Source organism: Camellia sinensis, chromosome 3 (assembly GCF_055761805.1).
Source record: "Camellia sinensis isolate YWXY chromosome 3, ASM5576180v1, whole genome shotgun sequence".
Taxonomy (NCBI): domain Eukaryota; kingdom Viridiplantae; phylum Streptophyta; class Magnoliopsida; order Ericales; family Theaceae; genus Camellia; species Camellia sinensis.
This window is the reverse complement of record NC_138963.1, coordinates 210,596,071-210,622,002: the sequence shown is the minus strand read 5'-3', so window position 1 is coordinate 210,622,002 and position 25,932 is coordinate 210,596,071. Positions and strand designations below refer to the sequence as shown.

Here is a 25,932-nt window from a genome sequence, read left to right as displayed (position 1 = left end):
CACTGGCGGGTGTGCTTTTTTGTTCGTTTTCTTTTAAGAATTGATAATTGAAAGCAGAGCACTGACGGGTGTGGTTTTTTATATTTTAATTTATAGTAGGGTACTTGCTGGTGTATTTTTGAATTTATTTGCTTTGAATTGATAACAGGGCATTGGCAGGTGTGCTTATTTATTTGTTTGATTTTAATTTATAGGAGGGCACTGGCTTGTGTGTTTTTTTGTTGATTTGTTTGATTTTAATTTATATTATGGTATTTATGAGTGCACTTTACTATTATTTGCATTTAACTTATGCCAAATCTGCACATCTGTTGTCAACATGCACATCTGTTGTCTATGCGATTTGTTATGTAGATATGATGGATGAACCTAAAAGTAGTAGACAGAAAGAGGTCAACAGTGAAATTGACAATCAAGTTGCTCCGGATGGCAAGGATGATGTTGTTGATGAGAAAGAAGAAGGGTTAGCTTCCCAAACCTATGATAGTTTACGAATGCTTACTAAGGTTGATGTTTTGCAAATGAAATTCAATTCAGAGGAGAATGCTTATTCTTTTTACAATGCATACGCTAAGGTCATCGATTTTAGCGTACGAAGAAGTAGGGAATGAATTTGTGGAGACAACAAATTTGTAGAGAGTAGGAAATGGGTTTGTTCAAGGGAAGGTGTAAGAGAAAAGAAATACTTACAGCATGTGGAACGGGTAAGAACTCCCAGGGCAGAAACTATACTTTTTTTGTAGTGCCACATTTCGTGTGCGTTATGACAAGACAATTAAAAAATATGTTGTGACCCACTTTGTAGGGGAACACAACCATCCCTTGGCAACACCATATTGCGTCCCTTTTCTTTGGTCACATAGGTTTGTAACAAGTGCAGACCAAGCTCAAGCAAAGGCCATGCGCAATGTGGGTATGAGAACGAGTCAGATCATGGATTTTATGGTCCATCAATCAGGGGGTTATGAGAAGGTGGGCTTCATTCACAGAGATTTGCACAACCAATTCCAAGCTGAGCGCAAAGTACAACTCACAGAAGGAGATGCAGAGGGTGCCTTAGGATACTTATAAGCTAAACTAGATGCAGATCATTTTTTTGTTTTTTCAAGTACAACGTCGATAAGGATAACCGGTTGGACAAGATTTTCTGGGCAGATGGTAGGTCTCGGATGGACTATGCTGCATTTGGTGACGTATTGGTAGTTGATACAACTTATCATACAAATCAGTATAAGAAGCCATTTGTGATTTTAGCTGGCGTAAGTAACCATTTTATGACAATCATATTTGGATGTGCTTTGTTGCCTGATGAGGCAATGGAGACATACACTTGGGTGTTGGAAACGTTAATGGATGCCATGGATGGACAAAGGCCCATCTCTGTTGTAACAAATGGTGATAGGGCAATGCGTCAGGCAATCGAAAGAGTTATTCCAAATTGTAGACATCGTTTATGTTCTTGGCATCTGGAGAAAAATGCCTCAACAAATGTCCACATACTAGAATTTACTAATGATTTCGCACAGTTGATGTTAAAGAAATGTAAAATTGTTGAGTTTGACAATGCTTGGGCTCGTATGGTGAAACAATACAAGTTGGAGAACAATAACTGGGTGTTGGAGATTCACTGCAAGCGTGATAAGTGGGCTGAGGTGTATCTTCGTGGTCACATGTTTGCTGGGATGAGAAGCACTCAACGTGTCGAGGGTATGAATGCATATTTCAATATGTTTCTAGAACAAAAGGTAAGGTTGTACGAATTTGTAGCACAATATGATAGGGCTCTTGCTAGGATGTGTGTTAATGAGGCAGAAACAGAATCTAAAACAGAGAATAATTTCTCGGTTTTGACTACGCCATTGAGAAGTTTGGAAAAACATGCAGCTGAGCTCTTTACTTGGAAGATTTTTTCATTGTTTCAACGTGAAATCAGCAAAGAGGGTAAATTGTTTGTGATGGAAAGAGTTGAGTTGGAGGATCGTCGCACCTATCATTTTGGTGAGTACAAGGCACCAACAAGCACATGGACAGTTGAGTATTTTCCAGCAGCTATCACAATAAAATGTTATTGCTTGAAGTTTGAGTCATTTGGCATCCCTTGTTGCCACATGGTTGCTTTCATGAAATCTGAACAATTAATGTGTATTCCACCAAGTTGTGTCTTAAAGAGATGGACAAGACGTGGTAGGTAAGGATATTAACAACCAAGTCTTACCCAAATTTCTAGCACCCTAACACAGACAGCCCGGTTCGGTATACTGAGCTCATGTTTTAGTGAAATGTCATATTATGCCTCACACGCAGACAACAATTTTGAAGAGGCAAGGGAAATGGCTTTCCAGATGACATTGAAGATGAAAAAGAGCTGGGCAATGCAAACAGAATATAATACCGAGGTTGGGGACAAAAATATTGCAAGGGAATTAGATTCTTTTCACTTTGGTCCAAATTATAACAAACATTATACTTCTGTGACGGAAAATGCCCCGTGGGTCAAGTTCACCTAAATTTGTACCAAATCCTCTGCTATAGACCACCTCAACATGCAACCCTCCATTATAGAACCCTTCAACGCCTACCATGAACCATCTATTTTGAAGTGTGAAAACAAAGGTCTCCAAGTGATCAAAGTAGGAAAGTTAATTTTAAAAATTCCAAAGTTTCCCTCAGAAGTTAGCAATTGGACCAAAGTAAGAAAAGACAAATAATGTAGTCATTAGGGTGGGTACATAGAGAAACAATATACATCTACGAATGAAAATACAATTTATTATTTTAAAAAGGAGTGACGGTAAAAAGGTAGTGACCGTCTATGAGATAATAGGCAAGGGCTAATACTGGTACGTGCTAGAGTTATAAACGTGTCAAACTAATTCATAGGTGACGTCATCATCTCGACATGAAGATAACACGACACTAGTAGCGGTAACAATGCTATTATAGTGGTCTAAGTCAATGATGACGGTTGTGTTTCAGTGGACCAAAGGACGTGATTAATCAAAGCTTTTATGATTTTTGGGTGGGAAGTCTAAATTCTCCATAATTTGGCTCGATATTGTGCCAATTGCTGAGATCAACCCAAATCTTCATAATTTTTTTTGTGACAAATACAAAAATAGTACCTGGAAATGACAGGAGATGCCTCTTTTGGTTGGATATTTGGATTGGAAATCAAAGGCTTATAGATGTGTTCACTAGATTGTTCTTGCTGTCTTAAGATAAAATGGAGTCTCTTACAATGATTATGGACATAAGGGGTGATTAAAGTGGTTGGGGTCTAGGGTTTAGGACAAGTTTACTAGCTTGAACCCAAAACAATAGGAATTGACAAGACTTATTACTATTTTGAATGATGCAACACATCTTAGAGAAGCTGTTGAAGATAAATTAAGATGGAGAGCAGAACCCTCAAGGGAATTCAGTGTTGACTCAATTTGTAAATGGTGTGAATATTCTCAACACCCAATCATGTTACCTCCTAAGCTGCTCTGGAATAACATTTTTCATCCAAAAGTTCAATTTCTAAGCTGGTTTGCTTGGAAAGGGAGAGTAAAAACTAAGGTATTTCTTCAAAAAATTGGGGTTGTAAATATTAATGCTAATACTACTTGTGTTTTATGTAATGGTTAGGCCGATGATGTGAATCACTTATTCTTGAGTTGTAAACCTGTACGATGTTTATGGTCTGCAATGTTAAAGTGGTGGTGAGTTCAATGGGCAATGCCAAACTCAGTGGAGGGAGTTCTAGAATGGTGGGCAGGGTATAGATGGAAGAAATTTAATAAGAAAATTTAGAGAGCCATTCCACTCACAGTACTTTGTTCCATATGGAAGCAAAGGAATGACTGTATGTTTAATACATCTCATTTTGATATGGAGGAGTCATGTCAACTTGTCAAAACAAGGATTGTTTTTTGGGGGTAAAAAGCAACTCACAAGGGATGTACTATTCCATAATCGAATTCATTTCAAATTTAAATCAGGCAAGATTGTGTTTAGGAGGAAGGGGTACTGTCTGATTTTCTGAATACACCATCACTATTTCTGTTTGGAATCTGGATATGCTTATGGGATCAGCACTCATGGCCAGGTTGCTTTAAACACATTGTGCATACGATTGCTTCAGGTTTTTTATGCTTCTCTGCTATTGCTCTGCTTGATGCTACTGCTGTTCAAGCTTTTATGCGAGGTCATTTTGGATACAATGATCTCATTTGCAAATGGTGTGTAGATTTAGTTGTTTGATGTCAGTCCATTGTATTGAATGTTGTTGTGTTTTTTAGGTTTATTGGTGTGTATATTTAGTTGTTTGATGTGAGGTTTGTTGGTTGTCCATGTTTGTTGGTTTCTCACCTTGTGCTGTGCTAACAAATGATTTGGCTCCCTTTTCGGTGTCAACCTATACCACACCAATTGAGAATGGCCAACCACACCAACCATGATCAATGGCAATGCAGCAAAATGTGGGAATCTATCTCAACCTTACATCCGCCAAAAAAACAATAAACAACACAAATCAGCCCCCATTGGAAGGATCCTCCTTTGAGCAAATAGATCTCTTGATGTAATTCTCTCTTTTAATTCCACCCAACAAAAACACTTCACTTTTGGAGGAGCAACATTTCTCCAAAGTTTAGAGCAATTATGGTTTATCATCAATGAAATGGTGGTGGAGTTTTGGGGTAGAGAACAAAACACTGTGGAAACAGATTATAAGATGCAAATATGGTATTGAGAGAGGTGGATGGCTACCATCATTGGTGGCTTCAGGAAACATGTTACTTGTTTGGGGAGATGTTTTGTCTTGCTTCAGATTCTAAATTAAGTTCAGTTGCTTTTGAGTGCTGATCAGTTAATTCAGTAATAGTATTCATGTGATACATCAGTTGCATAGAAGTGCCTTCCTTTTCAGTATGAGCTAAGTTCAGTAATTGTTCAAGTTCATTAACCTTGTTTTCAAGCTGTGTATTTCTCTCAACCAACAGTTCATTCTCTGAGAAAAACTGTGCAGCTTTCTATTCTGCCTCCGAAATCTTTCTTTTGAGTGGATGAATTTCCTAGACTTTTCAGGTTGTCTATAGATAAGGGGGATCATTAAGGATGTTTGTGCAAAATAGGATGTTTGTGACAAACTGTGAAGCTTTCTATTCTGCCTCTGAAAGTTCCCCCATGACAAATAGGACTTGTGATAACTGACGGAATGTAATCTGGATCCATAGGTTGGGAGTTAGAGCCAAATACACCCCAAACTTAGTCGAAAAAGGGCGTTTCGGGGGAAAAAAATCAAAGCGGCCCCCGATCCACCGTGGGACTCTCATGGATAGCTTCTCCATGACAAATAAGACTTGTGACAACTGACGGAACGTAATTCGGAACCGTAGGTAGAGAGTTAAAGCCGAATATGCCTTAAACTTATTCGAAAAAGAGCTTTTCGGGGGTGAAAATTCAAAATTGCCTCCGAACGACCATGTGACTCTCATAGATAGCTTCCCCATGACAAATAGGACTTGTGACAACTGACGGAATGTAATTCGGACCCGTAGGTAGAGAGTTAAAGCCGAATACGTCCTAAACTTAGTCGAAAAAGGGCGTTTTGTGAAAAAAAAATTCAAAACAGCCCCCGAACCACCGTGTGGCTCACACGGACAGTTTCCCAATGAAAAATAGGACTTGTGACAACTAACGGAATATAATCCGGACCTGTAGGTTGGAAGTTAGACCTGAATAAGTTCTAAACTTAATCGAAAAAGGGCGTTTTGGGGGCAAAATTCAAAATAACCCCCGAACCACCATGTGGCTCACATAGATAGTTTCCGAATGAAAAATAGGACTTGTGACAACTGACGGAATGTAATCCAGAGTCGTAGGTTGGGAGTTAGAGCAGAATACGCATTAAACTTACTCGAAAAAGGGCGTTTCGGGGGTAAAAATTCAAAACAGCCTGTAAACGACTGTGTGACTCACACGGATAGCTTTCCCATGACAAATAGGACTTGTGACAACTGATGGAATGTAATTCGGACCCATAGGTTGGGAGTTAGAGCCGAATATGCCCTAAACTTAGTCGAAAAAGGGCGTTTCGGGGGAAAAAATTCAAAACAGCTACCGAACCACCGTGTGGCTCACACGGATAATTTTCCCATGACAAATAGGACTTGTGGCAGTTAACGGAATGTAATTCGGACCCGTAGGTTGGGTGTTAGAGCCAAATACGCCTTAAACTTAGTTGAAAAGGGCGTTTCGGGGGCAAAAATTCAAAACAGCCCTCGAACCACTGTGTGACTCTCACGGACAGCTTTCCTATGTCAAATAAGACTTTTGAAAACTGACAGAACGTAATTCGGACCCGTAGGTAGAGAGTTAGAGCCAAATATGCCTTAAACTTACTCGAAAAAGAGCTTTCCGAGGGTGAAAATTCATAATAGCCCCCAAACGACCATGTGATTCTCACAGACAGTTTCACCATGAAAAATAGGACTTGTGACAACTGACAGAATGTAATCCGGACCCGTAGATTGGGAGTTAGAACCGAATATGCCTTAAACTTACTCGAAAAAGGGCGTTTTGGGGGGCGAAAATTCAAAACAGCCCCCGAACCACCGTGTGACTCACATAAACAGTTCCCCTATGACAAATAGGACTTGTGACATTTGATAGAATGTAATCCGGACCCGTAGGTTAGGAGTTAGAGCCAAATACGCCCTAAACTTACTCGAAAAAGGGCGTTTCTGGGGCAAAAATTCAAACAGCCTCCGAACGAATGTGTGACTCTCACGGATAGCTTCCCCATGACAAATAGGACTTGTGAGAACTGACAGAATGTAATTCAGACTTGTAGGTTTGGAGTTAGAATCGAATGCGCCCTAAACTTAGTCGAAAAAAGGCGTTTCGGGGGCAAAAATTCAAAATAGCCCCCGAATCACCGTTTGGATCACACGGACAATTTCCCAATGAAAAATAGGACTTATGACAACTGACGGAATGTAATCAGGAGCCGTAGGTTGGGAGTTAGAGCAGAATACGCATTAAACTTACTCGAAAAAGGGCGTTTCCAGGGCAAAAAGTCAAAACAACCCTCGAACCATAGTATGGCTCGCACAGAAAGTTTTGCCCTGACAAATAGCACTTGTGACAACTGACGGAACGTAATTCGGACCCGTAGGTTGGGAGTTAGAGTCGAATACGCCTTTAGTCGAAAAAGGGCGTTTTAGGAGCGGAAATTCAAAACAGCCCTCGATTTTTGCCCCCGAACCACTGTGTGGCTCATATGGACAGTTCCCTCATAACAAATAGGACTTATGAAAACTGACGGAATATAATCCGGACCCGTAGGTTGGGAGTTAGAGCCGAATACGCCCTAAACTTAGTTGAAAAAAGGGCGTTTTGGAGGCAAAAATTCAAAGCAGCCCCCGATCCACTGTGTGACTCTCATGGATAGCTTCTACATGACAAATAAGACTTGTGACAACTGATGGAACGTAATTTGGACCTGTAGGTAGAGAGTTAGAGCCGAATACGCCTTAAACTTACTCGAAAAAGAGCTTTTCGGGGGTGAAAATTCAAAACAGGCTCTAAATGACTGTGTGAATCTCACAAATAGCTTCCTCATAACAAATAGGACTTGTGACAACTGACAGAATGTAATTTGGACCCGTAGGTAGAGAGTTAGAGCTAAATACGTCCTAAACTTAGTCGTAAAAGGGCATTTCGGGGGGAAAAATTCAAAACAGTCACCGAACCACCGTGTGGCTTACACGGACAATTTCCTAATGACAAATAGGACTTGTGACAACTGACGGAATGTAATCTAAACCCGTAGGTTGGGAGTTGAAGCTGAATGTGCATTAAACTTACTCGAAAAAGGGCGTTTCGGGGGCGAAAATTCAAAACAGCCCCCGAACCACCATGTAGCTCACACGGGGCAGTTTCGCCATGACAAATAGGACTTGTGAAAACTGACAGAATATAATTTAGACCTGTAGGTTGGGAGTTAGAGCCGAATACGCCCTAAACTTACTCAAAAAAGAGTTTTCCGGGGACGAAAATTCATAGCAGCCCCCTAATACGCCTTACACCTAGTCGAAAAACTAGCAACACTTAGTTTAAAAAATGACAACTTTATGAAAATAACATCTTCATATTCTAATAATTGCCTTTATATATTTATAGGACGAAGAAATTATTTATTAGATTGTTTGTGTTGTTGGTTGGAATAAATATTGCATGATATATATATATATATATATACTTTCTTTTATTTCCAAGAAGACATTTCTCGATTGTTCTACTTTAAATGCATGTTAGAACATGTTTCATATGACTGACTGAATTGATATTTTGTAACCAATTCTAATGTTTCGTTTTTTGTTTTTCTTTGTAGATGGCTTTGTTGCGTGGACTTGTAGATAATCCATATTGGTATATGGAGAAGAATTTTCACTTTTGTGTAAAACTAATATAATACTTTTATCGTCCTCAGCTTTTGTCTAGTTTATTATTACTGATACAAAATTTTTTTGGCAATCAACAGATAATGACTGTCATGGTACATAGATCACCTTCTGTCATGGTACATATATACCATTTGTCGGCGTACATATATGACCTTTTGTCATGGTCTATAGAAAAATTTTGTCGTGGTACATATATCACCTTTTGTCGTGGTACAAATTACGATGGTAATTTGTACCATGCCAAATGATAATTTCTCTTGGTAATAAATGTAATTTTTGTATACGGAGGGTTTTGATTTTTGTATGGTATATTTTGTATGGAATTATTTTTTAGTTTGGACAATAGTTGATTTGTATGGACTTTGACATTTAAAGTTATTTATTTTTTGTATATAGATGCAGATTGTGGAATGATTGATAGTATGTATCATTTTGTTTATATACGTATTACAGGTTGCATGGAATATAGACAGGTTGTGGAGAGATTATAATTTTGATATAAAACATAATATCATGTTTTTGGCGACTAGACAATTAGTAGCTAAAAAGAAATTGGGAAAAGACATTTGGCGACTAAAAGTTTTGTAGCAAAAATAAAAAATAAAAAATAGACATTTGGCGACTAAAAGTTTAGTAGCCAAAAGAAAATCAAACATTTGATGACTAAAATATTTCGCAACCAAAAACAAAAAGCTAAAGAATAAAAACACTTTTGCCGACTAAAATTTTAATAGCAAAAAATGTGGTACTTTAGGCGACCAAATATTTAGTACCCAAAAGAAGAACTCTTTGCCGACTAAAAATTTAGTAGCAAAAAATGTGGGACTTTAGGTGACCAAATATTTAGTAGTCAAAAGAACTCTTTGCCGACTAAAATTTTAGTAGCAAAAAATGTGGGACTTTAGGCGACCAAATTTTTAGTAGTAAAAAAAAGAACTCTTTACCAACTAAAATTTTAGTAGCTAAAAATGTGAAACTTTAGGCGACTAAAAGTTTGGTTACCGAAAATGGTCTAATTTAATTTAATGTCCAACCTTTTGGTGACTAAAATTTTAGTCGAAAATTGTATACATTTGGCGACTAAAATTATAATTACCTTTACCGACAATTCCTTGATGACTACTTTTGCGACCAAATAATTTAGTCGCTAAAACTCTTCGGCGATTAAAAATTTATTCACCAAAAGTGAAAATTCTTGTGGTGTATGATTCATTAGTAAAAGTTATGACATTTTGTTAATCTTATTATGATTGTGGAGAAAAAAGTTATAGTTATGATTCATTAGTAAAAGTTATGATTTGTACTACCAAAAGTTATGATTTGTCATCGTGAATCATAATAAAAAATGTTACGATTCAAATGTTATGATAATTAATTACAAATTACTATATTTGTTATGAGTTGTCATTATATTGTTATGATTTATTGTGTCTTTGTTATGACACTTTGGTGAATATTATAACATTGTTATGATTCATTATATATTGTTATGATATTTGAAAAAAAGTTGTGATTCTTTCTGTAACCTGTTACATGACCGGTTTAGCAGGTCACTTTTTATGATGTGACACGATATGGACCACACAATAAGTGCATATCATATGCACTTTTATAAAGTGCACATTGTAGACTTTTTCAAAATTTAATAGCCAAAAGTTTTCTTTTTACAATTGGCGTCTAAAAGTTTAGTAGTTAAAAAGTTCACTTTTTGACAATTGGCGACTAAAATTTTAGTAGCTAAAAACCAACCTGTGATATTTGTTTAGTCACCAAACGGTCTCATTTAGTTTTTATAATTTGTTTTGTAATATTTTTTGCGCTACCTATAGCCTGTGTATATACAAAATTATTCATCCATCTATTCATTCATTCAATTCTCAACCATTCAATAACAAAATTCAAGCTTGCCCAAAGAATAAGATATCAGAATACTGCATTTGAGAAATTATTAGGAATAATAGGGACAACATGCTGCTTTTAGCACAAGAAATCATAGTCTTTAATTTTTTTTGCACATAACATGGAAAAATAACTATTTGTAGCTCAAACCCACAAACTGAATTTGTTGGAGATCTATCCAGGTTGTATAGGGTATGTATATGCATAAAAAATAACAGTTATCTACTCATGCTTCTTTCCTTTATCAAGCTTTCCTTTGGGAATTTTGCTGAGGACACCGGCATCGAGCTTTTGATATTGGTGTTGAAGCTGGTCAAGTACACTGTATACAAAGCCGCCGACTTGGTCTTCATACCTCTCATATAGAACTAGCAGCGCGTGAAATGCAACAAAACCTAACAAGCCAAAAACAGAATAAATTAATAAATAAATAAACCATAATAGTTAAGGCTATGTTTGGTACTACATAATAGCTCAATGGTAGTTAAATAATAACAGCATCTAAGAAATGTGATACCCAAGACAGCAAAAGAAAAATGCAGAAAAACAAGCAAGGTTTTAGACTATAATCTCCTATCAGTATTGATAGAGACCCCCTCCAATCACCACCCCCACTACCCCCACACACACGTGACGGGTGGTGATTGGAGGAGAAGGAAAAGAAAAAAAATAGAAAAGAAACACTGGCCAATAGGAGGGAAAGGAGGTCAAAGGGGGTGGGTGGGAAAGGGGGTCGCAAACATTTTTGAATCTCCTATTTTTACCATGAAAACAAAACAACTTAAAGGACCGTCACCAGATTTGACCCATTGTTCATCTAAGCTTCTATAATAATGAATCACAACTTAACACATGAAAGTTTACGTGTAAACTTGAACAAGGTTCAAACCATCTTAATTCCAGAAATTCAAATAGGAATTTAGGCAATGAATAAAGTTTGACTTTTTCCAACTTCTCAGATCGGGTTCATTGAAATTTCCTTGCATTTTCCAGTGAAGAGGTTGAGTATTGATCAAGGTTTTTAAGTAACGGAAAGCCAAATCTCTCTTCCACATGGGATAGGAAAATCAAAGGTAGCCCTCTATTAGAGAGCATACCCAAATGCCTAACATCCTACTGCACTAATTCAATCCATTTTATTATAACCTGTCATTATGTATTATTACCTTCAACCAGAGCATAACGGTGTTATATAACGGTTGCTACCCATTTTTAAAACCTTGGAATTGATAAAGCCTGCTGAATTATTTAAACACAATTTTTTTCCCCAATTAGATCCCATCCCCCATAACATATACAAAATATTCTGAGGGTTTCACCAACTGATTGCAATGTTTAAGCATGTTATCGAGTGCACATCCAGTAACCAGTCTAGAGCTTATTTCATAACAAACTAATTTCACAGAAAATAACATGACGTCTCACCAATATACAGGACCGTCAAAAAGTTCCACCAACTTCCAATCACAGCAGCAGCCCACAGCTTGGTAAAACCTAAAGCGATTTCCCAGGGTCAATTCAGTTATTTAAAGATGACACTCTTGTAATTATAAACATAACATTGATATCTTAACATCATGAAAACACTGCAAGTTTGGTAAATAAACTTTAAGCTGAGATAATTAGTTTAAAGCAAATAAATTTGCATAATTAGTATTAAATTTTGGAAATGAAAGAGAAGAAAAATCTACCAAACGACATAAACAAGGCTTTCCAGACTACAGATACAGTTGTAAGAAGTTGAGAAGAGACAAGATTTGAAGAATAAACTATGATAGTAAAGGGAAAAATATATGGTAAATAATTCCATGTTTTAACCTAGCATCCTCATGTGTAGTGTTACAGAATTTGGAGTAACAAATTTCAACAATATCCAAACATGTTAGAGGTCAAATCAAACGGTTTGCAAGCACATGCATAATAGGGAAAGGCGAAGAAAATAATGAAAATTGATGTATTCAAACATACAGCTAGAAACTGCTTAATATTTCCTCCACACGCCAAATCTTGAAGAAACACCAAAGCTTGGTTAACCTCAGCACCAATTGACTTGGTAATGTTGACAAATAATTCATCAGGTAGAACAAGACGAGGGGGTTTAGATTGAGACCTGTTACCAAACTATACAAAGCATTCAAAGAATTCATAGATTACAAAGTTTTACTTAACCTAGAGTTCAGAACACAAAACAAAATCATCATAATCAATCGAAAGGTTCACGTATAGACATAATGTATGTACACACAGAGAGAAGGTGGATTAAACGTGTCTCACCTGAATGAGTAGTTGGAATTGGGGGAGGATTCAAACTAACACAATTATCCCCAATTCTGGGTTTTTACACATGTTCTACACATCAAATAACTTATTCCAAAGACCTCCAAATGGAAAAGCCATAACAACTCACAAGGCCTCTCTTCATCAATCCTCCCCATCCTAACACTACAGCTCCTTGGCACCACCCCTGCCGCCGTGGACCGCCACATCTGCTGCCTTTGCATATCCATATCCATATCAACTCCCAATCTCCTCGTTGATGCAACCCTAATCAGCTCTCTCAGATCATAGTTGTCCGCAGACGATGATCTTGACGAAAAGCTCACGTTGTAGCTCTTCGACAACTTATGGATCGGTCCCGATTGAATGTACATCGCGCTGCCATAGGTAACCCTTTGGGCATAGTCCGTAATTATTCGAACGTAGAAGTCTCTGGCTTTGCCCAAAGCCCTAATTGGTATCGTAATGAACTGCATGAACCTGTTTTGGTTGCTTGCTTTGGTTCTCATACTTGAGAATTTTGATGGGAAATTAATTTCTCAATGTGGATGTATGTATGTGTAGATGTGAACACAGAAGATCGTACAAGTAGATAGATTCAAAGATGTGATTTGAAATGAGGCATCTAACAGAGAAAATTTGGGAGAGAAAATGTGGGTTTGGTTTGGATTGGGCAGAAAAAAAGAGGATGAGAGAGAAGAGTGAGATATTTTATATAGAAGGTTGTTGGCGACTAAAATTGTTTAATCGGTGAGAGTATTTTATAAATTCTTTTAAAATATTTGAAATGTCTCTCTTTAAAAATTTTATTTTTGTGGTGATTAAATTTTTTTTTTGTCGTTGAAAATAAATTTTTGGCAACCAAAAGTTTAGTCGCCAAAGGTAAAAAATTATTTTTTATTTTTCATTGGGCGACTAAACGGTTTTAGTAGCCAAAACTTAATATATGACGACTAAATTTCTTTTTTGTCGCTGAAAATAAACTTTTGGCTACCAAAACTTTGGTCACCAAAGGTAAAAAATAATTTTTTATTTTCCATTCAGTGACTAAACGGTTTTAGTAGCCAAAACTCAATATACGGCGACTAAATTTTTTTTTTTGTTGCTGAAAATAAACTTTTGGCTACCAAAATTTTGGTCGCCAAAGGTAAAAAATAATTTTTTATTTATCATTTGGTGACTAAACGATTTTAGTAGCTAAGACTCAATACACGACGACTAAATTTCTTTCTGTCGCTAATTTTGGCATTTTTAGCGACTAATTTTTTTTTAGTCACCAATAACCAATATACCTCGACTAAAAAAATTAGTTGCTAAATATTTTACTTTTGCCGACTAAAAAAATTTTTGATTGCCAATTCTGGAACTTTTGGTGACTAAATTTTGTTTAGTCTCCAATTTTGGTCGCCGAATGTGCATTTTGTTATAGTGATTTTACAAACCCACATCGGGAAAAGAAGAAGAAAGTGAATTGTTTCACTTATGTAAAATGACTTATGCTCTCATTTATATAAGCAAAATGAGATTTTTAGTGAGAAACCCTACAATCAATACCATTTTTTTTTATTTTCTTAATTTTAAACAATTAAGAAAATCTTCATTGGTTAGCTTCCATTTAACTTTTATTTTACAATCTCACACAGAGGTTTTGATTTTAAAAATAATTTTGTACGAGATTTTGAAATTGTCATAATATTTAACTTTAAAATAATTACAATCGTACATCGAGAAAAAAGAAAAAGAAAAAGTGAGTTGTTTTATTTTATATAAAGTGAATCTTATACTCTCATTTAATATTATAGAATTGTGCATGTTTCAATTTAAGTTTAAATTTTAAAATAAAATTTAAAAGTTTAAATTTTAAAATAAAATTTAAAAGTTTAAATTAATTAATTTTATTGTAAATTGGTTAGTATTTTGACTTAGCCGATTAGGCTGAATCCTTTTTGATTTGACTAATTCACTGGTTTAACTGCGGTTTTAGCTGTTTTATCAAAATATATTGTTTAGATTTTTTTTGATTTGAAATAAATTAAGATTGACCTTATTAAAAATTAAACGATTGAATTTGCTTGATTAGAAATGAACTTCTCGTCCAAACAACTATTAACTTTTATTTAGAATCCCACATCAGGAAAATGATGAAAAAATGAGCTGTTTCATTATATAAACCTTATGCTCCCATTTAATATTGTAGTATTGTATATGTTTCAGTTCAAGACAGTTTAAATTTTAAAATTAAAATAAAATTTAAAAGTTTTAATTAATTAATTTTTCTATAAGTTAGTTGATCCTTTATCCTAGCCGATAGGGTAAATCGTTTTCGGTTTGACTGATTCATTGGTTTAATTGCGATTTTAGCGGTTTCATCAAAATATATTGGTTAAATTTGTTTAATTCAAAATAAATTAAAGATTAACCTAATTAAAGATTAAACGGTTAAGATTGCTTGATTCGAAATAAATTTCTCGTCCAAATAATTGTTAACTTTTAAACAATTAAGTTATAATTCCACATCGAGAAAAGAATGAAAGAGTGAATTGTTTCACTTACATAAAGTGAATCTTATACTCCCATTTATATAAGTAAAATGAGATTTTTAGTGAGAAGCTTTATGGTCAATATCTCATACTAATTTTTTTGATTTTCATAATTTTAAACAATTAAGAAAATTCCGATTGGCAAACTTCCATTTAACTTTTATTTTATAATCCCACATAGAGGTTTTGATTCTAAAAATAATTTTTTATGGCATTTTGAAACTCTCATAAGATCTCCCCTTAAAAGTATTTTTTTACAAAATATATAGATATATCAATAATCTCAATGTCACTCTTATTGTTCCTTAATACAAAAATTATGAGATATATTATTATAATTTTAAATTTATATTGTGTCAATTTTAAATTTAAATTAATAGATTGTTTTTCATATTTAGTGACAGTTTAAATTTTAACAAAATAAAATTTAAAATTTTTAATTAATTAATTTTTGTGTAAGCTGGTTGGTCTTTTGATGTAACTGATTAAGCTAAACGGTTTTTAGTTTGAATGATTTACTGGTTTAACCGTGATTTTAAGGGTTTTGACATGTTACGATGATTTTCTTTCTTACTCATTAAGTTTTTAAAATTTCTTTAATTATTTTCGTTTCAAAAACTAATATGACAATTTTTTAAAATTTATATATTTATATTCTAAAATAGTGAAGTATTAGAACTATGTCATTTTTTTTATAACAAAGCATAATTTTAATTATTAGTTGTCAAGACAACAATTTTAATCTATCTATACTATATATTATAATAGAGGAAATATTTAAAACAAAACCCTTAAACTTATACCTAAAATTTTATTTACAAGGGACAAAATATAAAAAAATTAAATATAACTATTGTATTTTTAATAAATAATATACTATTTTATATAGTGTATAGCATGGGTGATATGCTAGTTTACTATGTGAAAAAATGGGTTTAACTTCTTTTCCACTGGACTAATGGGAGAGGTCTTATAAGGTAATTATTTAGTAATTTCGGAATATGGATACATGATATTCTATAGTATTATGATTGGTGGAGAAGGTGGATATGTACGGTATTGTGTTGGGTGATTAGGAAACATGAGGGGCATATTGAATGATGATTAATTAGAAAGTACAGACACATTTGTAGATACCCCATTTTTGATCGCCCTTACGACTTGGACGTCACCACTTGCACACCCAATGACAAGTGTATATTCTTGTTAAGTGTTCAGAGTCCTCAACGGAATGCCACAACTTTGAGCCTTCAAATCCTACACACCTGTTGCCTTATTTTTGGACCAAAACCAGAGTTTTTCAAGCCTGTAATCTCTTATAGCCTACCGGCTCCTTCTATTGGCTGCCAACCACTGCTTCTGGTTGCTGACCACTGATGTGGCCTGCTAGCCACCAATAGTGGCCTACCAGCCATAAGTATGTTTTGTAGATATTTTTCTACCAGTTGTGCCAACTGTTGGCACAGATGCATGCACCTTCTTACATGTGTATGTATTGATATTTCTAAGGGAGTTGCATGGTTTTCTATATATAGGAGGCCTCCCCTTCCATTTTAACGGTTGAAATTTTTAGAGCAAAAATTCTCTCTCTCTCTCTCTCTCTCTCGCTTGCAATTTTTTAGGCTTTTGCAAGCTTTTGCCTATACACTCTAAACCAAACCTTACTATCTTTGAGTTGAGGTACCTTTGAGCCTAGTTTGAGCTCTTGAGGGTGTGTTTGCCTTGATTTTTTGCCTAGAATTGGTTCTCTTCTTCAAGAGATCGATATAAAACTTTTCTTCGCGTCTTACTTTATTTACTCTTTTTCCTACTGTTTTTCCTTTGTTTTTGGATTGTATAAAATATGTATTTTTGGGCTGAAACTTGTGGTTTAAGGCCTCAAATGGTGGAGGGGTGGTTCACTGTCGCGACCCAAACCCGCCCCCATGGGTTTAGTGTCGTAACTGGCCAATAATCTACAATTATGAAAGGCCTATTTGACAATAAGAATAATAATACGATATAAAGGGGGCTGGCGGAAGCCAATCAATAAATAGAGAGTGCCCAATGAGCTGTGAGGACTTGAATGAAAATAAACTTTCATATACATAGCCATATACAACCACTTATGAATAAACACACACACACACACACACACACACACACACATATATAACATTGTACAAGTTAGGGGTTTAATCCCATCCTTAAGGAAAGTATAACAAAAGTCTTAAACATTCTTTACACTAAGCGGTAACGAAAACAAAAGGATGGGTTTGAACCACTCAAAATGCCTTGACACATAGAGGTTCAGAACCTCGCTATGAGGCACAATAGATGGCTTGACAAAAACAAGGGTTCAGGTCAGCGCCACTAACTGTGTCCCGGTGCTCGATCACCTACATATATATAATAAACTGTGAGCTAAGCCCAGTGAATAACAAGCGTGTAAAGGAATTAAGAATGAATGCCCTTTCACTAGTTAAAACAGTCAATTACATCTGTAGATTAGTTATTCAATCAAAGTCTCATATTTCATGTCATATCAATCAATTAGAAATCATAGCAGTCATACGTGGTACATCTAATAGCAGAACACTACAGTAGATCTTACTAGACTAAGCAGTTAGTTGATGGCCATCAATACAGTAACAGTAACAGTAGTTCCAAAGATTGAAACTGATAGAGATCTCTGTAACAGTAACAGTAACAGTAAACTGTAGCAGTAATAGTAACAATCAGTTACTATGGATGCCACGAGTACAGTTCATAAAATAGGACAAACATTCATTCGATAAACAATATCGTTTCAGAAAATAATTACAGTTGAACATATCTTTACAACATTGTTACTCACAGTTGGTTCCAAAGCAACAGACGGAGTTAAGTGACTTAGATGTCCTGTAGTGTGCGACCTACACAGTTACAGAATGAACATGTTCTGAATTACACACTCGGGATCATTAACTTAGTTCTTTCTTAACTTGGTGTGTTTCTACATGTTATCCTCATTACCAAGTCTTAATTTTGGCCTAGGAATGCCTAGGATACAATGAGGATGCTAAAATACACTCGAAAACACTTGACAAAAATTGCTGAAAACAGGGGTCTCACTCGAGCGCAACTTCCTTCGCTAGAGTGGACATGCAATATGTGAGTGGTCGCTCAAGTACGTATTCTTTCGCTCGAGCGGTCTGTAAACTTGGCAAAAGTATTGGTTGCGTGAAATTCCCGCCCGACAGTCGCTCGAGCGGAGGACTGAGTAAAAGGGTCCTAGCTCGAGCGCCACTTTGGTCGCTCGAGTGACCTATAAATTTTTTAAAAACTTCTAGGAACTCAATTTTCACGCTCAAGCGACACTTTCCTTGCTTTAGTGGACAGTGCGAATTCTGGAATTTCTAGAACTGCCTTTAAACTTCAAAACTTGAATTAAACACTTGAAACTCATCCTTCTTGGGCCAAAACTTCAGAAAACATCTAGAAATTAATAGAATATCATAAATTGAAGATCATTTTTCCAAAGCAAGACCCAAAAGGTACCAATTGCTCAAAACTCAAACTTGAAATTGGGAAGAATATGCCATTACATGTCATGCATGTAAAGATACAAGTTCAAGCTTTTCAAAACATGACCAAATGAGGTAGATTGGTAGCAAACAAGATGAATTTTCAATACTAAGTCAAGATGGGCACATGCATGTATGACTTGAGTGAAATTCAAACTCAAAATGTTATGATATATGCATGCATGGATGAAATTCATCTTTTTAATCTTAATTCTAGCATAACTTAGCTTACATGTTCAAGTTGGTCAATTACTACCATAAACTCCTCATTAACCAAGAATTCATCCTAAGTAACCCTTAATCTTAGAAGATAATGAATGTAGGAAGTTCAATTGTAAGAAATTTAAATGGTAGTCTTACCTTAAATTGACAAATTGTGAAGAGTTAATTCTCCTCCTTCAAGGTTCCTCCTCTTCCTTCTCTTTTCTTCCCCCCCTTCTTTGAACTCTCAAAACTTTTCCCTCTCTCTCTCTCTTAACGTATGTACACCTAGGTCCACCAAGTCCATTACTCATCTCTCTTAACTCATGGTCAAATTGATGAGTCATACTCAAATTCTTTGATCACACAAACAAGGTTCATGCTAAATAAACTAATAAATCATCTAAACTAATTTAAATTCAATTCACTCAACCCAAATTAACTCTCATCAATTAATACTCTTAATTACACTAAGTTAAATTATACCAAGGTGAATTAGGCTCCAATTCGGACCTAATTTCTTAATTCTAACTGATTAATAATTAATGAATCGGACATATTTAATATTCACTTTAACCTATCTGTCCACAATAACACAATTCAAATAATCACAAGGCATCACAATAACACTTCATAATAACATATAATCACATAATTAACCTTTTGCACATATTCATTTTAATTAATTTGTTTAATTAAGGATGTGGTTGTTACATTCACCATTCTTTCCACTTTGCTCTTCTAGCCTTTACCCTTGTGTTTTCCATCTTTACATTATCTCTTTTTGAGTTTTTAAACATTGATTTTTAGAGCTTTTTCAGTGGCTAAAATGTTATTTTGAAGTCCCAAAATTTGAGAGGTTAGCCTCCCCTCCTTGTGTTTATTTACTAGCCTAGCATGCTCCATATTTTAGCATATTGTTCTAGTTATGTTTAGCTTAATTCCAGCCTATTTTAGGACTAATTTAGCATTGTTTTAGGACCATTTTAGCTGTTTGCTGCATTTGAGCTTTGTATTGCATGCTTGTAGTGCAATTATCCTCATATGTTTGGTGGTTTAGGCCTTAGCCACCATCCTATTAGAGTTGATAGCATTTATTTCATGCTTTCCTTACTTGTGATCACCTTTAATCACCTCTGCAACCTCCCTCCTTTCTTAGCTTCTACTTTTCTTTGAGAGTTCTTTCAAACCTATTGTTCTTTTAAGCTTGAGATTGAAGTTGTCATGCTTAATGGTTTAATCCCTTTTAGGGGTTCATTATCAACGGCATGCCATCTCTCTCATGCCTTAAGCCAACTCTTGGTTTGACACTTCTCTCCTTTAGAGAACTTAAACTCACTTTTGGAATTAATTGATTAAAGAATTGAAAAGTAACTAAAATTGAGTAATAAAATTGGTGACTAAAGAAGGGCAAGATAATAATTTGGTTTGGGTTCAATCAGACGTTAATTGAATCCTTGAGTCTTGAGTCGTTTCATACTCACGAGTGATGCAAACGGCTCAAGATTTATTATCAACTACTTCCCTTGATCATTCATGATAGGGAGGTGATTTTGAGAGTCTTGTTTTGTTACATTCATTGAACTTACACATTTTTGGTATATAATCCATCATGAAATTGCATCCGTTGATGGTTTGTGAATCAAAATTTGTTGCTCCTTTGAGCTGTTGTTTGATGATAAGGAGGTGTGAGTTGTGTAAACAACCCTTGAGAATACCCTGCTCTTGCTCTGTTTGCTCTTTGTTGCAACAGGAAGAACCAGGCAACAGTGGCCGGTAGGACACTTTTTGTGGCCAGCAAGCCACCATTTGTGGATAACAAGCCATCACTTCTAGCCTGCCGGTCACCTATGCAAAATTCAGCAATGTACGTTTCAAGCAGAACAAAATTGGTCTTTAGGTGGAAAATAGTGTAAGTGTTCTACTGTGCAACAGACACTACAACAAATTTGGGATTTAAAGACAAAACAAATTTGTCCCAAAATGTATATATTTCGTCACTCAAACTAATTACGACGAAAATTTTTCGTCACCCATTTTGTCGCTAAAGCATCGTCGCTAAAGGGTCTTAGAGACAAAAAAACAAATTCGTCATTGAAAATGATAAATTTGTGACGAATTTTTTTGTCTCCAATACACTCTGTTGGGAACATACTTGTAAGTAATTAGCGACAAAATATTTTGTCATTAAAGGAAGAAATTAGAGACAAAAGTATTTTGTCATAAATATAAGAAATAGAGACGAAATAATTTTTTCACGTTTAATATAAACGAAGACGAAAATTTTTTGTCAAAGAAACTACCAATAGAGACAAAAATAAATTCATCATTAAAAATGATAAATTTGTGACGAATTTTTTTGTCTCCAATACACTCTGTTGGAGGAACATACTTATAAGTAATTAGGGACAAAATATTTTGTCATTAATGAAAGAAATTAGAGACGAAAGTATTTTGTCATAAATATAAGAAATAGAGACGAAATAATTTTGTCATGTTTAATATAAACGAAGATGAAATTTTCTTGTCAAAGAAGCTACCAATAGAGACAAAAACAAATTCATCATTAAAAATGATGAAATAATGTCAAAAAAAATCGTCACACATTGAGGGTAATAGTGACAAAATGTGACAATACTTTTCGTCATGACAAATTCATTTAGTGATGAAATAAAGAATTCATGACAAAATTAATCTTCCACCTAAGCCAAACAAGAGACGAAAAAACCTTCTTTAGGGATGAAAAATTTTGTCACTAATTCTAATTCCATAATATTTTTTTCCACATTATATACCTATTTTATCAAAATCTGAATTTTAGTTCAACAAATAAAACCTTGTTCATGTTGAAACCTATTGAATATAACAATTCCATCACAACTTAACCTAACCTGTCATCAACACATTTACGAATTAACAAAATGAAAATATCCATTCATCATTACAAATAATTTCATCCTAATACAATAAAATAGTGCAATATCCACAAAATATCCGAAAGTTATAACTTGTACAATTCCACCAAACATCCAACAATAACTAGTGCAACTCCACAAAGTATGTGTATCCTTATCAAACAAAAATGAACATTCAAGCAAATTACATCATTGTTGCACGTCAAAAATGCCACCCCAATCCAATCTACAAAAAAATAAATTAAAAGCTTTAGTAATTAATTAATTATACAAAAGATTAAAAACATTAGTAACTCATCAATTCACAATTAGATCAATTATACAATTTATCCCTCTAACATACTTTTTTTCGAGATTATGAGAACAAAAAATTAATTTTAAGGCTAATTCACAAATGGTGCATCCCATTAATGTGCCGTAAGTTCATACAACTTATATTGGTCCCCCCTAAGGTGTTTCTATTGGTTCCTATACAAATCTGTGGTTGTGTGATAATTTAGCCTTTCGACGGCCTTTTTTGAATCTTTAAGTATAGAGAAAAAGAAATATTTTTTAGACTAATTCACAATTTATACATCCCGTACACCTGTACAAATTGGATGTCCTATGCATGTTTCCATTACTTTCTAATTCTTCAAACATGTATTCTTTTATAAAATTTGTTATATTAAAGTTAATATACTTTACCAAGAAGTATGTCCACTTGTGGATGAGTCCCCTCCACTTCCAAAGTGTCCAGTGAATCCTTTTATAAAATTTGTTATATTAAAGTTAATATACTTTACCAAGAAGTATTTCCACTTGTGGATGAGTCCCCTCCACTTCCAAAGTGTCCAGTGAATCCTTGTTCATATCTTCTTTAAGATCTTCTATTTTATTGTTCTACATTTTGTATTTGTTCCTTCTGTGTCTCTATTTGCACCTCAAGGCGCTTCACATAATCATTTGTTTCAGCATATACGGTAGTGGTCCTCCTAATAGAGGATGAAGGTCTCATGCCAAGTCCTTTCACATAGCCAGACCTTGGCTTTAGGACTTTGATTGACAGCTCTTCTGCAGTCAAAAGGGTTGATCCCGGTTGTGAGAGGTGATTAGCCTGTGTTTGTATCATATTTTCCTATCAAATATTAAAAAATTAAATAATTATTAGAAAAGTAGTGTGCACATAATACAAAACATGTCTACATATATGTAGATGTATGCATACATGTGCATATCACACCTAATTATTTAAGTCTAAGTTTGGCTCAGAAGGGTGCAGATTTTAAATAAATCATTGTGAGTGTGAGATGCCAAACTTTTGGCCTACCTAAAAGTAAAAAGTTATATATCCCAAAAAATTCCCATAAATAAAGCAAATTGTGTAGATTCAAATACAGTGATGTGGGACACACCCATAGTAAATTAGGTTCATACATTCCTTTTTGGGGATACTTTTTTCTGTTAACAAGTGTTACTACTACCTAAAATTGACTGTTAGGGAAAATAACCAAAAGTTTTTTAAAGTCTTTGTACTAACATAAGGAGTGCTTCTCATGCCCACACCTAACAAATAATGAATTTGCTACACCTAATCAAAGCGAAGACCATAAATCACATTTCATAATTACTTTGCAAGGCAATGCAAAACATAAACAAAAGCAACAGATCTGATGTAAAAATTGTTGGAAATGGTTATAAATTCTGGGTAAAACCAAAATTTTATCCTAAGTTCGGTCTATTTTTTAGGTGGGTCCCGTGTGTCGATTTTCACGGGTCAAAGTGGTAACGCGTTCTATGCCGCGTTCTGATTCACGTGGTATATTTGGTTGCTCAAAATCATTACCGAGTGAATGGGAAATTGAAGCCAAAGTGTGCACCATGAAAATGGAGTTTTGGTAGAAATTCCTTAAAGGTTTGAATAAGGCTTGTCCCACATTGATTTGGTGGGAGGTTTTGAAAGGGTTTATAAGGCATGGGTTTGGTACTTGGGGTGTGCCCCAAGGGGTACCCAAGTGTTTTAGAGGGAGAGGTTATGGGCAAAATGGACTAGACCCATTGGACTCAAAAAACCACCACACGCGCGCCGCCGCCGCCTTCCGTCCGGTCGGGCTGGGCTTGGGCGCGAGTGCGTGGTGTGTGGTTTGGTTGGGCTTGTCCGGCCCAATACTAATCTTTTTGGGTCAAAAACATTTGAATTTAATTTTATTTTTGGTAAAATAAAATCCAGAATTCAAATTAAATTGGTTTGGTTTTTCTGTACATCCAAACAGGGCCCTTCCCATATTAAACCGGAAATAATCTGATCCGGATTTACTGTACACCCAAACAAGGCCCTTCCCGTTTTTGTTATCTGTTTGAATTGTAACCCAACAGATTCAAATCTATTTGAATTCAAAACCAATAGGTACCATACCTGTTCAATTCAAAAACCTAGAGCCACCATTCCATCTATAAATAGGACAGCCCTCATTTGGATTTAGTTAACTCTAATTTTCGTCCTTCATAATTCTGCAAACATCCTCTTCATTTTGCTGCATTATTTTCCTGTCAGAGAGAGTATAAACACTTTGTGTGTTCGTTAGACAAACAATTTGTAGTGCTGCTATTGTTTGTAGTAGATCATTTTATCGTTGGAGATAGACATTCACATTCTGAAAGTACCGTGGAGAGGACGAATCTGTCTTAAGGACACAGTGTCAAACACTAGACTTGATCAGATTATAATTCGAAGAAATTAAATCAAGTAAGTTATTTAATTAATTTTTGTGTTATTGTTATTTATTTAAATCAGATTTTAATTTTGTTTTTGTAACAAAATAAAATCTGTTTTTATTTATTTATTTATTATTTCGAGTTTGATTTTTGTAATCAAACAAATTCTCTCCTTTTCTTTATTTCTTTAAATTCTAGTTGTTGTTTTGTACACAATAGAATTAAATCTTTTAAATACAGTGAAGATTGTCCAACAATCTTAAGACAGATACTTTTTGGAATCTTCATTGTATTTAATTTTCTGTGATTTCATAAGACATATTCTGGTTGGAAAAACAAATAGTGTTTATGCTATTTGATAGATAGTAGTAATATACTGTCTCTTTTCTTTGACAACTAGTAGTAATATACTGGTGTCATTAACAATTGCAGAATATTAATTTGTGTTACAGAAAATTATTGTGATATTTTATTTTTCTAGTTTTAGTAACAAGGAAAATAAAATTATTTTGTATTTGTTCTGATTTTTGTAATCAGATAGTTTTGTGGTATTTTATTTTCTAGTTTTAGTAACAAGGAAAATAAAATTACAGTATTTTCTAGTTTTAGTAACAAGAAAAATAAAATAATTTTGTGTTATAATTTATTTTCTGGTTTAAGTAACTAGAAAATTAATTTGTGGTTTGGTTTTCTGATTTTTTTAATCAGATATAATTTCGGTGTTTTATTTTACTAGTTTTAGTAACAAGGAAAATAAAATTATTTTGTATTGTAATTTATTTTCTAGTTTTAGTAACTAGAAAATTAATTTTGTTAATCAATCATGTAACTTTGTGACTCGGTCACAATCTGTTAATTTTGTAAGTAATTTATGGTTTCGTTTGGTAGACCATTTTTTTTTTTTGAACCCTTTGTGAAAAGGTGTTAATTATTTTGACTTTATCATAGTTCATCGTGAGTATACATGGAAGAATTTGTTTCTAGAGTAAATTATTAGTTTTACAAACTAATTTTATTTTTATTACAATGTGGATTCATAGTCTTGAATTGTTTCTGCACTTGAGTCGGAAAAAAAAATATATATATATATATATATTCACAAGAACATTTTAGTGCATATTTAATTTGTTTATTTATGTACAAATCAAACTTATTAAATGAAAGTATGTTTTGTCATTTTGAAGTTTAAAGTTTAAATGCGTTGGATTTTATTTATGAGTTGAGAATTCTTTTATTTCATGATGCAAGTGATGGGATCGTGCATGATTAATTTATTTTGTTAATTCATTATTTTTAGTTGATGCGTTTGGTATGCATGTATGATATCAACTCAAATTATTTCTTAACAATAATTTCAAGTGATTTGGAATGCTAAATTGTTATGTCGACTTTGGACATAAGCAGGTTA

At 34.5% G+C, this 25,932-nt stretch overlaps 2 protein-coding genes and 1 long non-coding RNA gene across 3 annotated transcripts; 1 reads left to right on the top strand and 2 right to left on the bottom strand.

Moving 5' to 3' along the window:
* Positions 1-359: 359 nt before the first annotated feature.
* Positions 360-2,507, top strand: LOC114299883 (protein FAR1-RELATED SEQUENCE 5-like). Its single transcript, XM_028244713.2, has 3 exons — positions 360-575; positions 1,110-2,184; positions 2,305-2,507. The coding sequence occupies exons 1-3, from the start codon at positions 360-362 to the stop codon at positions 2,505-2,507; spliced, it is 1,494 nt and encodes a 497-aa protein (XP_028100514.2).
* Positions 2,508-10,357: 7,850 nt separating this feature from the next.
* LOC114281190 (uncharacterized) lies at positions 10,358-13,105 on the bottom strand. Its single transcript, XM_082918805.1, has 4 exons — positions 12,731-13,105; positions 12,627-12,687; positions 11,778-11,846; positions 10,358-10,747 (listed from the first exon to the last, which is right to left on the bottom strand). Exons 1-4 carry the CDS (start codon positions 13,103-13,105, stop codon positions 10,575-10,577), a joined length of 678 nt encoding a protein of 225 aa, XP_082774931.1. The 3' UTR covers positions 10,358-10,574.
* Positions 13,106-21,828: 8,723 nt separating this feature from the next.
* LOC114299873 (uncharacterized) lies at positions 21,829-22,579 on the bottom strand. The gene is made up of 2 exons (XR_014363288.1): positions 22,518-22,579; positions 21,829-22,056 (listed from the first exon to the last, which is right to left on the bottom strand). It is a non-coding gene; the product is annotated as an uncharacterized LOC114299873 (long non-coding RNA).
* Positions 22,580-25,932: the final 3,353 nt, after the last annotated feature.

What these genes read in the sequence shown, in the direction of transcription:
- LOC114299883 (XM_028244713.2), top strand. Translation starts at nt 360, where the DNA reads ATGGATGAACCTAAAAGTAGTAGACAGAAAGAGGTCAACAGTGAAATT. An exon ending in TTTACAATGCATACGCTAAG is followed by an intron (nt 576 to 1,109) that starts GTCATCGATTTT and finishes TGTTTTTTCAAG; the next exon opens with TACAACGTCGATAAGGATAA. An exon ending in AAAGAGATGGACAAGACGTG is followed by an intron (nt 2,185 to 2,304) that starts GTAGGTAAGGAT and finishes CCTCACACGCAG; the next exon opens with ACAACAATTTTGAAGAGGCA.
- LOC114281190 (XM_082918805.1), bottom strand. Translation starts at nt 13,105, where the DNA reads ATGCAGTTCATTACGATACCAATTAGGGCTTTGGGCAAAGCCAGAGAC. An exon ending in TATGGCTTTTCCATTTGGAG is followed by an intron (nt 12,688 to 12,730) that starts GTCTTTGGAATA and finishes CATGTGTAAAAA; the next exon opens with CCCAGAATTGGGGATAATTG. An exon ending in AATTCCAACTACTCATTCAG is followed by an intron (nt 11,847 to 12,626) that starts GTGAGACACGTT and finishes AAATCGCTTTAG; the next exon opens with GTTTTACCAAGCTGTGGGCT.